This window comes from Jatropha curcas, chromosome 8, assembly GCF_041381405.1.
Source record: "Jatropha curcas cultivar XTBG-Jc1 chromosome 8, XTBG_Jcur_1.0, whole genome shotgun sequence".
Classification (NCBI taxonomy): Eukaryota; Viridiplantae; Streptophyta; class Magnoliopsida; order Malpighiales; family Euphorbiaceae; genus Jatropha; species Jatropha curcas.
The window spans coordinates 6,204,309-6,218,051 of NC_143158.1; the positions used below are offsets into that span (position 1 = coordinate 6,204,309).

The window sequence follows — 13,743 nt, forward strand, 5'->3', positions numbered from 1 at the left end:
TGCCTGTTTGAGGAAGAAAGTCAAATGCTGCCGGTGCCAAGTTATGGGCCCGACTATAATACATATTACGTAACATAAGTACATAACTTTATAAAGTAAAAACTACTCCACGGACAGAATATATATATTTATGTCATGTGAGTGACAGAAAATTATTTGACAATCTGTTTGGATACACAGATAGATGCAGTCTTGTTTTATTTGCTGGAATTTTGTGTGAGAGAGTGTAAATAGCAAATCTTGATAGTTTTAGTAAATTATAAAAAATTCACCTTAAATTTGATTTCATATAAAATTCCAGCATATTGTTCCAAAATTAATATATAAAGTTCCCTAACGAATGAGACTGAGTTGATTCCAGGTAAAAGAATTGCTAGTAGCACACTGAAGAGTTGAGAGTTGCCTTGGTAAATAAAAATAAAAAATTTCATCACACGTGTGCCTGCCACAAGTCATGTCACAAAAAGCTTGTTAAGATGTACATAAAAAACAGAAACAGGGAGTAACAAGTAGCAGACGCTTTCATATTCATGATTCTGCCTTAACATTGGAGATGGGTACCAGACCACATGTCGTTTACAAGACAACCAAAACAAGCCTTTATACGACCAACCTCAATAGCATAACACTAGGGAAAAATGCACCAGGAAAATGCATTCAACGTGCTAGTCTTAATACAAGTGAATTACAAGTAAAAATGATGAATACATATATCATTTTCTTAACCTTCACAAGCATTCTGCTTGCCTCCTATATAAATTACTAGGCATGGTTCCCTAGTTCAACTGAAAGGGAAAAAGTTTGTGCTAATTTTACAAGACAATTATTCTCCTTCCCAACCCAGTTGGCGGGCCCGTCGCTCCCACAGGGAAGTAACTTTCCTTTCCTTGATCAACAAAGCTTCGGCCCGCTCTCTAGCTTCTTCACATGTCTCAGTGGCAGCATTACATTTTTCTGCTTCTTTTTGGTATTGGGAAGCCACCCTCTTCGCTTCAGCAAAGGTGATGTTCATGTGGTGAGCGTGCTCTTCAGCAACAGCCTCCTGCAATTTCAACTCCTCTGATAGAAGGTCAATAAACTGCTTCTCCATCTCCCTTTTAAGATCAGGGTCATCGCTTCCACAATCTGTGGTATCACCATATGTTAAATTAAAATATCAGCTAGACCAATATTCGTTGGAAATTTAGCACTAAGAACAAGTGTCGTTGAAAATAGGAAGCTTTTGGTGGCAAAGAAATTTTTGCCAAAAGGACATCTCAAATTTGACCCTCTAAATGAACTTGAACAAAGGGAACTCAAGAACATGCAGCCATAGGTGCCAACAACTACAACCATCAAAATAGTTACTTTTGTCCTATTATTTTTATTTTTGCTCATTGGCTTCAATTTGGAAAATTGTTGCAGATTAAATTATCTCATTAATATTGAGACAAAAAAATACCAACTCAATGAAACTTTAATAACAAGGAAGTTTAGCAAAAACGTTTAGGTTGTTTCCACACATAAAACTGCCTGTGTGATTGGATAGGCCCAAGTTATGTAGCCATTAAAGTTAACAGAAAACTGGAGCTCTAAATCGAGATTGCAGATGCAAGTTAACAAGCTGACCATGCTTATGTTATCTTGTAACTGTTATAAGAGTTGGATCCATAATGGGGAATCCCAACAATTATAAAAGAGTCACAATGTAATCTTTTTAGCAGTTGGATGGAGGAAATTCCGTATTATATAAATTGGGAATGCATGCACAAGAAAAATAAGACCCAATAACATAGCTATGTCCTAGTTTTGTTGTACAAGCAACTTGTGCAATGTATGTGTGTCAAAGAAAGAGAGGGGGTGAGGGAGGTTGGAGACAACAAATCTGTCATATTCTTAGAATTGCAAATGAGTTCAATCACCAAGACAACTGATAAAATGAGATCTAACCTGTGACTGAGAGATTGGCCAACCCTGTAAGCACAAAACAAAAGCACGAAGACAACAAATATTAGTATATGATTTGATTTTTGTCCAAACTTAAAACTCTAGACTTCAAATTTATTTTATCTAATAAGCATAAGTTTATACTTTATAAATAACAGCACAAAAATATAAAGCTTCTGACTAGCAGACAATTTTCAGTTCAATGTGGAATTCTATTCTTGTATATAGTAGTATACCACTTTAAAAAAAAAAAAAAAAGCAATAGTAAGATGTAGAACCATAAAGAAACTTCTTAAACGAGACAGGAGAGCAGTTTTCTTTTCATAGAGATGGTCATCATTATAAGTCAAATTTAACAATCAAGTAATCTGTAAATGGACTATCCATCACATCTTCAGACATACAAACAAATGCCTATCTATATCTAAGTTGTCCACATTCTCATCTACAGTTGCATATCCTAGCATCACAAACACATCCTAGCAGTCTAGATAACAGTCAAGTTAACTGTTTGGATTCTACATCAAGTATCATCTTTAGCCATAGATATTTAAAGCTACAACAAAAAAGCCTGCAACGAACTCATTATGTTGTCATGGACATGTGGAATACAAAGGTAAAATATTCAGCTTCAATGCATGATGCTCATCTAAATGGGAAAGAAAAGGAAGAAAAGAAAATATATAAGAAAAAGGTACTGAAGGGCAATCCAGCCATAAGATAAACTATAATCCTAGAATTTGTTTTGAATGGAGTTCCCAGAAATAGTGACAAACAAATATCTTCAGATAATATCAATGTTTGTTAAATTAATTAGTCCCATCAGGATAATTTCACTAAAAAAGAATTGACCTCCAATAGAAACTAAGAAGTGTTCAGTTTCTCAGATTTCTGAAATATTCAAATATTGGGAGAGAATGAGAAAGAGAACCCAGCCTCCTGAATGAAATAAAGTTTCAACAGATGAAACAATCAAGGTCTCTGGAGATAGTCTCCTGCCCCAGGAATATGTTTTCTGACTTGCATTAGCTTTTCAGCTACAAACAATGTCCTAAAAGACGAATTTCTCATAAAAGAGGACACAGAAAAGACACAAAAAAACAAAAACTCATCTTGAGTTTTATAACACTCTAGAACAAAATTAAGAAAGTAGAATAAATGCAGCACCACAGATTGAAGCATGTAATAACAACTTCTATTCATCCATCCAGTTATATATTTTCAAATGAAGTTCAATTGACAATGAACTAAGCATCCAAATTTAACAATATAATAATCTACAACAGATGGCCAACTAAGAGTCTAAATCAAAGGGCTATAAACAATATATTGCTTGCAATTGATGAGAAATTCTAAGTGCGTGGGTAAAACACTACAGGATGCCATGTAAACAAGAAATTTTTAGGAAGATTACTGTCTGCTTTCATTACAAGCATAAAACCTCCAATCAGATTTTAAACCAAAAACCAATTGAGTAGATTCTTGGCATCCAAACTAAGTTGGTGCTTGGTAAAACTGAAAATTAAGTGCTAAAAATAACCTGAATTTTAAGTGCAGAATATTAAGTAAAGCTTATCTTAATTGCGACTCTAAGTGATATGTAGATGAATTTTATCAAACAACTTAATACTAACAAATGCTGAAAAATTTAAGTTTAAATGTTGAATAGTTTATCTAACACTGCCTAAGTAAAGGTTTCTAGCATAAACCAAAAACATGAAAAAGCACAGAGGTCTTCTTATCATTAAAATGCACTAGATCTTAAATAAACAGGTAGATCAAGAGATGGTCCACACTGCAGTCGATAAAGGACAAGCTTAATGTGAAAGCTAAAATTTGAGTAATCAGAGGTCTATGTTAAGGTACATATGTCCCTCTACCTTGTGAATATTCAGTCGCAATTACAGGAAAGGTGTGAAAATCATATTCACTTAAGAGTATGAGATAGGAATAAGAAGATGCTATTTTCATTACTCAGAAACCAATTTCCTCACCATGTATGATGCAAAAAAAATTCCTGAAGACATCTACATGAATAATTTAGCATCAAGAACTATAAATTAAAGGATTAAAATATACAAAAATTCCTCATGAATTCATTCAAGAAAACTGAATATTCAATTCATGACCAATGGTATTGTGGCAGCAACTGAATATTCAATTCATGACCAATGGTATTGTGGCAGCAACTGAATATTCAATTCATGACCAATGGTATTGTGGCAGCAAATAGTTAGTTAAATATTTGTTCAAATAATCATCCTTAGTTATTCAATTGCTGTTTCTGTAGGAATCAACTATAATGGTCACAAACAAAATAGTACAAGTGAACTGTTACGAAAGTGTTAACTATTAAACTTATAATGACTTGGAAACTGACTACATAGTTAATTTTATTCATCAAATTATATTCATTAAGGGCTTCAAGCACTAAAATCTATTATGCGTTAACTTCAAAAACAAAAAAAAATCTATTATGCGTGTATATTTGCACAATTATGCTAACATATCAACAGAGAAAGCAATGAAGCCTGCCATTCATACTCAGATCACATGAAGAAACTATAAGGTCAGATCTTGGTGATGTCATCCGCCTCAAAGCAGGTTCATCAAACTTGTAAAACACAAAATAAGAGAAAAAAAATATAGAAGTCTACAATCAGCAAGAGAAACAAGTCTAAAACTGAAAAGGAAAAGCTTTAGCTACTGTTCCCCTCCAAAAGAATAAAAAAGACAAGTAAATTAATAAAAATAAAATGGGTTTCATTTCATTGATTGAAGGATGACCAACTCAAATTAATAAAGCAGGCACCCGTAAATCACCCTCAAACGAACATATAACTATTCCATCGACAAAGCAAAGAAGAGCTCAGGATCCAAAACTAGGAACAGCAATAGATCAAAACCTCAAATTGATGAAACCATTAATTACAGTAAAATTAACATAAACCAATCAAAAATCGTAACTTTAAAAAAACCCAGATGCAGAGAGAGCAATACCAGGAGCAATCTTGAGAAGAGACAAAGGAGGAGGGCAATCACAGATACAAGGAGGGCAAGAAATTTTAGAACCAGAAAATCCAATGGTTTTCTTAAATCTCCAATAAAGAGCAGGGCCACACACAGCTAAAGCTGAAACCACTGCAAATATCACCAAACAACATCTCAAGCAAGCCCCTGATCTCCTTGACATTTTTGCTTGTTTCTCTCTCTATTTATCTTCCTATATGTATACCCTCTAAGAACTACAGAGTTTCGGTGTCTCTAACGAGAGATGTAACGTGGATGCATTGATGGAATTGAATGTACTGTTGTGGGTTCTTTTTAAGTTTCTATTAGGTTAGAGGATTCACTGTGTCTGTCGCAGAGACAGTTAATTCACAAAATCTAGTCACAGGAAGGAAAGATCCACTCTTTCTCCACTACAATGGAATTGGATGGTGGTAAAGAAGCAATAATATTTTTTAGTGTTAATAATAAATAAAATATTTATTAAAAGAAAGGAAAATTAAAGTCAATTAAACTTGTTTGTGATGGTTTAGAAATTATTTTTTAAAATATACATGTACATAAATATTTAAATTCTACTTCTTAAAGATAACTTCCTTAAATAATTATTTATATGTAAAATTATTTTTAATTAAATATTAAATGTTATTAAACAATTTTTAATTTTTAATTTTTAATTATTTATCAAGTGTTACATCTATAATATATTTTATTCTTATGAAATGTGAAATTTATTTATTTTAATTCACTAATCTTATTCCATATATATATATATATATATATATATATATATATATATATTACTTTTAGTATTACAGATTATTTTTTTTTAGAATTAAAAACATATTAAATATCTAAAATAAATTTTACTGCCATAATATAAAGGAGCAATAGTAGCATTTTTATTAGTTGCAATGCTAAAAAAAAAAAGAGGAAAGAGAGGAAAATGCATGTTGTATTTAAAAACTAAAATAAAAGCAAACAAAAATACCAAACTAGTGCCGGTGCTTTTTTTTCTTTTTTTTAAAAAAAAGTGTCGGTGCTTTTATGTATTATCATTTGATTTTATCAGCAATATAATACTGTGGTAGGCATCATAATTGGACATTGCAAGCCCACAGCTCATCTCAGAGAGTAAAAATAAAAAAAGGAAATTGGAAAAGAAATAGAGAAAAACAAATTAAAAAAAAAAATTCCTTGTGTTTGGATATAGAAAAAAATAAATTATATAAAGAAAATAAATTCTTTTTGATTCACTAGCTTAATTAATTTATTTTCTCTAATTATTTTCTTTTCTCCCATAATTTATTGTAATTTAAGTATATATTATTATCTTGAATAATAGTTCAAACTCTCATATTTTTTTCTTAAATAATCCATTCATAAATATTTTTAATTGTACCTTATAGCAAAACAATTTGAATATTACAGTAAAATAATAGCAGGTGCTAATTTTGAGTCCACCTAAACCAAAACACAATTTGAATATAATAAAAGGAAAAAAAAAAAAAAAAAAGATAGTCTTTGTAGTATTTGAATTCCAATCCTCAAAATACACTTTGCTTTTTTTTTTTTTTTTCCAAGGACATAGAATTTTAGAAAACTAAAAAAAAAAAAAAAAAAAAATGAACATTTGTAAATTGAGAATTGAAAGAACATATCACCAAGCCTTGAACATGTTCCTGCTGAGTAAATCTAAACCTTATGCATTATCTACCCTCAGTTTCAAATCTGCGTAGTACTCATCTATCCACTTGCTAATGATCTCAACTTCCTGGCTTCTCAGTTCTCTAAGCCAATATGGATCATCTTTCATTGAAGATCTAAAATCAACATGATGAGCTCCTGAAAGTAATGATAAAAAAAAAAAGAAAAGAAAATATATTAATACCTATGGCCTCCAAAAGATAGATTATGTTCCCTCAAATCCAAGATTCAGCTTGTTAGAGAAAACTCTGATACCATATTAAAGTTCATAGGATTGCAACATGTAAAAATGAGTGTTCGAGTCCATCTTGCATAAACCAATTGACTTATTATTTTATGTGAAGCTTATTTTCTAACAACAGTGCTTCTACGTATGCTAACAGTGAAGAAGAAAGTTTTACATACCCTTATCGGTCACAAGTGCAATGATGCTAGAAGATATATTCTTCAGGACGCTGAAAGATTTGAGAAAATATCAGTTAGATCATTGTATTTTATCTTTCATGTGGAAGCAATAAGTATGAATGCCCAGAATAAGCAAATAACATAAGGTCTTTCATGGTGATGAAACTTAGTTCGAGGTAAATTTGAAAGGAATAGAAAAAATAGGAGAACTGTAATACACAAATCCAAATTAGTTTTGTAAATGATATGTCAGGAGTGGTTAAACTACATATTTTATGCTAATTCCAGTTCAGAAATTGACTAACTGTATTCCTTTTCTTAGTTTAGTAATTGACTAGTGTGTGGTTTAGATGTCATGTCACATCCTTGTAATGCAAAAATTCTGAAGTTCCACTTTAACTCATGCAAGAACACTTTGATGATCTACTGGTATACTGGATTTGAGGTCGAAGTAGTGGATACTGTCCACTCAACAGAACTTACAATGAAGGACAAGAAAGTGAATCCATATTTTCAAGAACTCAACTAATGAGCATCAGTCAAATCATGGAAGTCAAATGATGAAACCTCCTGTGCAGTTGATAGAAAGAATAAATCTATTGAAAAAATGAAAAGAAGTATTCTACTACTGACCCTCCTCTGCTCCAAGGATCTTGCATCCCATTAGAGAATATAATGTTGCCACCAGATCTCTTCAATACTTGATCGATTCTCTATACATGAGAAAAAATTATTCAGGGTTACTCACTTTACCCCGTAGGCAGCCAAAAAGAAATCATTAGAAGAAAATTTGATAAGGAAACCTCACTTTGCCACCATATTCAGTAGTGATCCAATGCGGTCGAGGCATGACCCCATATTTTTTCTTGCATCCTTTTGAGAACTCTTTGTAATCAAAGCCAGATGGAGGAAACATGCTCTCTTTAGAGCAAGTCATCGGCATGACCATCTCTGTACATGCCTGCATCATTGTTGGCAAAAATGTTAGTAGAAATAGACTACTGCTAGCTTAAATATTTGTAAGACATAGCAATTGAGTGATTTTGGAACATTTAACTTCTAATAATGTGATGTTATGCGCTTACTAAGTTTATCAGACACCATCTTTTTCGTGTACTAATGCACTTTGTAATTCAATGTCATTGACATGATTGGCCTGTAATGTTTTTATCATTTCAATTGTCTTGTGAAATCTACAAACCAGATTACTCTTGTGATCAATAATTAAGGCCTTCAAGAGTTTAATTGAGCATTTTTCCTAGTATTTTTTTTTTTTTTTGACATAAATAAATCAAGAAATAGGCTATACAATTAGAGCAATAAATGAATAAAATAAGTTGTACCTGCCAGTTCCAACCATGAAGGCCATGAGCATCATGTTCATTTTCCAACTCAAAGCATTTCTCACCATGAGAATAGTTGTAATATAAGCTTGCAGCTGCAAAAACCCTGCTAATCTTAGAAGCCCCTGGTGGAAATCCATCAATGATCTTGCACATCTGCATTGCAGACAAGGGACACCATATCACAGATATTTGAGCACAGAAATTTGCAATCAAAAACTATGTGCATCTTATGCACGTCGAAAAGCCATACCTCTTTCACAGGATAGGCAGGTAGTGGCATCATAAAATTTGCCTCAGTTGGATAATTCATCATGGCTGTGTAAACAAAAGCAGACCATAGCCAGTCCCAGACAAAATCTAGTGAACGAAGATCTCTGTACATGAGAAGAAATAAATTGGGCTAAACTGAGCACAAGTTGTACAGTCAACATCTTTTTAGTTCTCGAATAGAATCATTCCATCATTTTAGTTTCATTAACCTGTGCAAAAAATTTCCTCAAGTAAAATGGAATCTTTAAAATTTCTTTATGCATCCATGTGTGGAGAAATTACAAAGCAATACTAGAATTTCATTTGGAAGAAAATCCACATGTAACATAAAATAATAATAAGAAGCGATTAAACAATTACTGTAATAAATTGCACTGGAATCAAGTAAATAGTCTTACCCCATCTAGATAAATGGTTTTCAAGAATTTAGAAGGGTTTTCCACAAGCATAAAGCTGAGAAGCCTAACTAGTTTAGGATTGTGGATTACTTAAGTTTAGAAGGTTTTTCACAAAATTGACACATCATTTGTTTTAACTTCAGCAAGAACAGAAAGTCAATTATTCCAAAATTTCTATTTATGATAAATTTTGAGTGCCAAGGTCATAACTTACTTGCAGGTTCTGAATGTTCTGCTTAGTTCATGCAACCCTTCTTTCTGAGCTGAGAATGCCTCCAGCTCTGTCCAGCTCCCTTTTATCACCTCATAACAATTCAAGCTTGCCTCCTGCCCATATTCAAATTTACGAATAGAAACGTAAAGGGAAACATGAGAATCCAAGAAAATTTCAGATCAACTTTGCAAGCACAATGTAGTAGAAAGAAGAAGAGACCTTGTAATCCTGGGATACAGCATCGTAGAAGCTTGACCGAGGAGTAATGTCATCAAACTGCAAAATAGGGGCTGATGATGCCACCGCACCAATGGCAATGTGCGGGTACTTCAGTCTGAACCAGGCTGCCAGCACTGACAGATATAGAGGATGAATAACTAGAAATGCAATTGATGAGAACTGAGAAGAAGCAAAGAAAGTAATCAAACTGGTCGCATGAAATTAAAGGGAACAATACCAACTAAGCTATTTGATAAATCAGTTGCAAAGACTACTCAAATGACAGCAAAATAACTGCAAAGAGCAATAAAATCTGCTCCATTAATGCTTTCATTCTTTCAATTACGCAAACTACTTCAAGAAATTGCCACTGAATCGAGAAAATTACATATATATCTTCATGTCATGTGAATTGAGATGAAGAGTAATCATATATGTTCAAGAAAAATTACGAAGGAAAAACTTGGAAAGTAACAAAAGAGTGAGAAAGGTTTTGGACTTTGAGCTTACTTCCTCCATAAGAGCCACCAAAAACCACCACAGGAGATGCTTCGGAGGAAAGATTCTGCTTCAAGCTCCTTATCAAAACTGAAAAATCAGCCAATGCTTGCTGTGAATTCAAGTACCCTAACGTCTCTGCGGAGTTGTATGAGTCCTTCCCAAATGGCAACGACTCCCCATAAAATCTATGCTGAAATTCCAAGAGAAACAAACACATTACTTCTCTGGATAAAACCATTACCCAGATTTCACCAGATCAGTCATTCATTTTATCTCCTATCATTTTCTTGAGACCCAGGAACAGCTTTTAGCATCTGGGAACCCACTGTTATACTTATAGTAGTTGAGAAACAAGCGAAAGAGTTTTCTTTTTTGTTTTTTTGTGATTTTTCTTGGGAGCAACATAGAGGAAAAAAAAATGTTTCTCCTAGTGTTTTGAGCAAAATCCAGATAGTGATTTTAAGTGCTTAATCAATTTCTATTGTAACACCAAACAAAATTTGTCTCTTAAAACAGAACAGTACTTCAATAAAAACAAGTAAAGCCCTGAACTTTGGAGCAATATCCAGCAAGAAACCAGTGTTGGCTGCAAACCAGTCAATGTCACCTTCATTTCCAGTGTAAACAAAGATAGGAGCTCCTCTATGCCAGTATTGGCCATTGATAAGATACTTTTGGTAAAAGATTTCATAGCTCTTCGGTTGAAATGTAAAATGGTCAAGAATCTGAGGAAAGTAATGGGTCTTGTAAGGGATTTTTTGGTTTATGACCTTTGATTCTTTAGTTAGATATTGGTAGTAACCTGCTCTAGGGAAAAATGCAGGCAGTGAATTAGCAGTTGGTAATGTTCCAAGAATGGGAAAAAGAAGTAGCAGAAGAGATAAACAAGACGACATTGTTTTTTCTCTTCTATCTCTCTGCAGAGATGAGGGTTAAGGGATTGAAGCTCAGTTGCTTTTCTTTCTTTATATCTGTCTTCTTGTTAATTGCTTTTCATTTTTTGTTTGGTTTTAGCAGAGAGAGGTAAAAAGATGAGGCAAAGTTCAGTATCCGTTGTCAAGAGTGAATCTTTTTTTGACTCAAATAATTCTACAGTAATAATCAACAAGCTGCCAACAATGCTGAATTGCTGATGCCAACCCACTATAAACCTTAAACAGCAAGTGATGGGACAAACTATAAACTACAGACATTAGCCTCACATTATTAATTTATAATGTACATATTATGGCCCAAAAGCCCTGGCATCAAAAGGTTCTCTTCTTCTTTAAATAACCAGTAATGTATCGGCATTGATGCGCGAATTATATAAATTTTTATTCTCTTTCAAAATATTTGTCTGTTGACTATTATATAAAGTGTAAGAAATAAAGTTTAAGAAATAGATTAATTATAATGTCACATCATATAAAATAATTATATTTTTTCAAAATTGTCCTCCTTTGAAAAAAAAAAGTTATTTTTAGAATTTAAAATCATTTATAACGATATATATAAAGGAAAAGTAAATATCTCTTAAGTCAAGTGAATAAGAAACATGGACAAACATTTTGGGATAGAGAGAGTATTTTTTTATTATCTTAAATAGATAATTTTCAGAAAATTCTTGTAAAATTATTCATTTAGTTACCTTCTACAAATGACAACCCCAAAAAAAAATATAAAACACAAATTATGAATATGTTAGAGTAACAAAATGTTTATAATATTAATATCTTAATCAATTTCAAGAAAAAATATGATATTGAGAACCATTATTAGTGAATAAATTATTATAATTAATGGGTATTGAAATATTTTTTAATTATAAATCCTATACTCACATATTATTCACTTGCCAAATCATCACTTCAAAACTCTACATTTGTGCCATGTCAACTTTTAAAGTTTTGTTTTTATATATTTATATAGATATAGATAGTATTATCACAGAATACTACCTCGTCCTAATGTATAAAATTGGAACTAAGAATTTTATTCCTATGACACTCTAAAAGCTTTAGCGACCTATCGTGTCATTAAAGTTATAATTTTTAGTAATAACTTAGAACTTTAGATTTGACGTGTGCAATTTCCAATAATAATTTTTAGGGTCTCACTATGATCATGAAGTTGATTGATGATAACAAAAACTTTAAATCATACGTTAGATAGTTTAGAATTTACATAAATTCAAGGAAAATTTAAGCATTAGGGCATAGTATCTTTTGGAAAAGAAAAAGAGGTAACATGTTATACATGTAATGTGATTGTAAGATCTTAATGTCATTTGCCTAGTTTTGATGGTTTCTTCAGTTTTGTTTTGATAAATGAAGTAACTTTGTGCGGAACTGAAAAAGACAATGATAAGGTTGCTGTTTTTTTTTTTTTTTTTTTTTTTTTTTTTTTTTTTTTTTTTTTTTTTTTTTTTTTTTTAAATAATGAGGGAAATATGCATATGATAGCTAATCCTCTCTAAGTTGTATAGTTTTATATGCCATGCATGTCATATTGAAATGAAAACTGCTATTTGAAAAAGCTACGAATGACAATACATAACTTAATGATAAATACATGTATAATCTGATAATAAATCAAGTTTAAATCTTCTCTTTAATACTCCAAAAAATAAAAAAATAAAAAAATAATTAAGTAGGTTTGTGAATTAAGTCATGATTAATTTCACCTATGAACTTTGTTATTCTGAACTTATGGCACCTTTTTCTTTTGTGAATCATCAAACACTTCAATTTATTGAATTACATATATTAAACACTTTAATTTGTAAAATTATTTTATTAAATATTTTTATTTGTAAAATTAGATCAATTAAAAATTTATTGAAAAGTTAAAAAATATGAAAATTATTGTTCTAAAAACCATGCTAACTACATATTAAATAAATATTTTACATATAAAAATAAAAAATTTAAAATAATTAATGTTAATGTGAAAAATTATGTAATGTTACTAAAATTTGTAAATTTAAATGGATAATAAGTCATTCACAAAATTGAGAGTGTCACAAGATTGAAATTACAAAATTCACGAGTAAATTTATACATTCCTATTAATTCGTAAACACGTAAGTACATATATGCTTGCCTTTTATATTTATTTATATATGCTTATAAGAAAAAAAGAAAACATAAATGGCTTTCCTTTCATTGCATGGGCTAGAGATGGTCATATTACGGTTTCGGGAATCGGAACCGTCGGTTCGAACCGGTCCCGAACCGTTGATTCGAACCGGTCCCGAACCGTAACCGAAACCGGAGAGAACCGGAACCGGGCCGAACCGAAAATTTTTGGTTCGGTTCCGGTTCCAGATTTCTAGAACTAGAACCGGCGGTTCCAGAAAACTGGCCGGAACCGCCGGTTCCCCGTCCGGGTAGAACCGCCGGTTCAAACCGGTTCGAACCGGCGGTTCTAGACAGACCAATTTTTTTTTTTTTAAATTTTGTTGTGAAATCTCTTAATTTTTTAAAAAAATTTTTGTTTTAAAAAATAATTATGTTCAAGTCTTTAAAAAAATAAATTTAATTGAAGTATTTTTTTATTTTTTAAGTGTATTTTTTTATTTTTTATGTTCAAGTATTTTTTTTTAAAAAATCGGTTCTCATTTCATTTAAAATTTAAAATTATGTGATTTGCCGGAAAATTGATCTGAACCATCGGTTTGGTCACCGTACCGGAATCAGAACCGTTCGGTTTCAAACCGGAACCGGAACTTTTCGGTTCGGTTCCGGTTCCAATTTTTTTGGAATCG

At 31.8% G+C, this 13,743-nt stretch overlaps 2 protein-coding genes across 3 annotated transcripts; both read right to left on the reverse strand.

Moving 5' to 3' along the window:
- Window positions 1–503: 503 nt before the first annotated feature.
- Window positions 504–5,365, reverse strand: LOC105633478 (uncharacterized). The gene is made up of 3 exons (XM_012216073.3): window positions 4,927–5,365; window positions 1,930–1,953; window positions 504–1,125 (listed from the first exon to the last, which is right to left on the reverse strand). The coding sequence occupies exons 1-3, from the start codon at window positions 5,117–5,119 to the stop codon at window positions 824–826; spliced, it is 519 nt and encodes a 172-aa protein (XP_012071463.1). The 5' UTR covers window positions 5,120–5,365; the 3' UTR covers window positions 504–823.
- Window positions 5,366–6,440: 1,075 nt separating this feature from the next.
- On the reverse strand, window positions 6,441–11,067 carry LOC105633477 (alpha/beta-Hydrolases superfamily protein). Of its 2 annotated transcripts, none has more exons than XM_037637287.2 (10): window positions 10,520–11,067; window positions 10,005–10,185; window positions 9,495–9,652; window positions 9,276–9,388; window positions 8,644–8,767; window positions 8,391–8,546; window positions 7,856–8,008; window positions 7,681–7,760; window positions 7,048–7,097; window positions 6,441–6,780 (listed from the first exon to the last, which is right to left on the reverse strand). In XM_037637287.2, exons 1-10 carry the CDS (start codon window positions 10,889–10,891, stop codon window positions 6,638–6,640), a joined length of 1,530 nt encoding a protein of 509 aa, XP_037493215.1. In that variant the 5' UTR covers window positions 10,892–11,067; the 3' UTR covers window positions 6,441–6,637. The 2 variants fall into 2 exon arrangements, with proteins under 2 accessions (XP_037493215.1, XP_012071462.1); XM_012216072.4 differs by having other exon boundaries at window positions 9,495–9,628; window positions 10,520–11,060.
- Window positions 11,068–13,743: the final 2,676 nt, after the last annotated feature.

What these genes read in the sequence shown, in the direction of transcription:
- LOC105633478 (XM_012216073.3), bottom strand. Translation starts at nt 5,119, where the DNA reads ATGTCAAGGAGATCAGGGGCTTGCTTGAGATGTTGTTTGGTGATATTT. An exon ending in TCTTCTCAAGATTGCTCCTG is followed by an intron (nt 1,954 to 4,926) that starts GTATTGCTCTCT and finishes TTGTGCTTACAG; the next exon opens with GGTTGGCCAATCTCTCAGTC. An exon ending in GGCCAATCTCTCAGTCACAG is followed by an intron (nt 1,126 to 1,929) that starts GTTAGATCTCAT and finishes GTGATACCACAG; the next exon opens with ATTGTGGAAGCGATGACCCT.
- LOC105633477 (XM_037637287.2), bottom strand. Translation starts at nt 10,891, where the DNA reads ATGTCGTCTTGTTTATCTCTTCTGCTACTTCTTTTTCCCATTCTTGGA. An exon ending in CTGCCTATCCTGTGAAAGAG is followed by an intron (nt 8,547 to 8,643) that starts GTATGGCTTTTC and finishes TCTGCAATGCAG; the next exon opens with ATGTGCAAGATCATTGATGG. An exon ending in TGCACTTGTGACCGATAAGG is followed by an intron (nt 6,781 to 7,047) that starts GTATGTAAAACT and finishes CATTACTTTCAG; the next exon opens with GAGCTCATCATGTTGATTTT.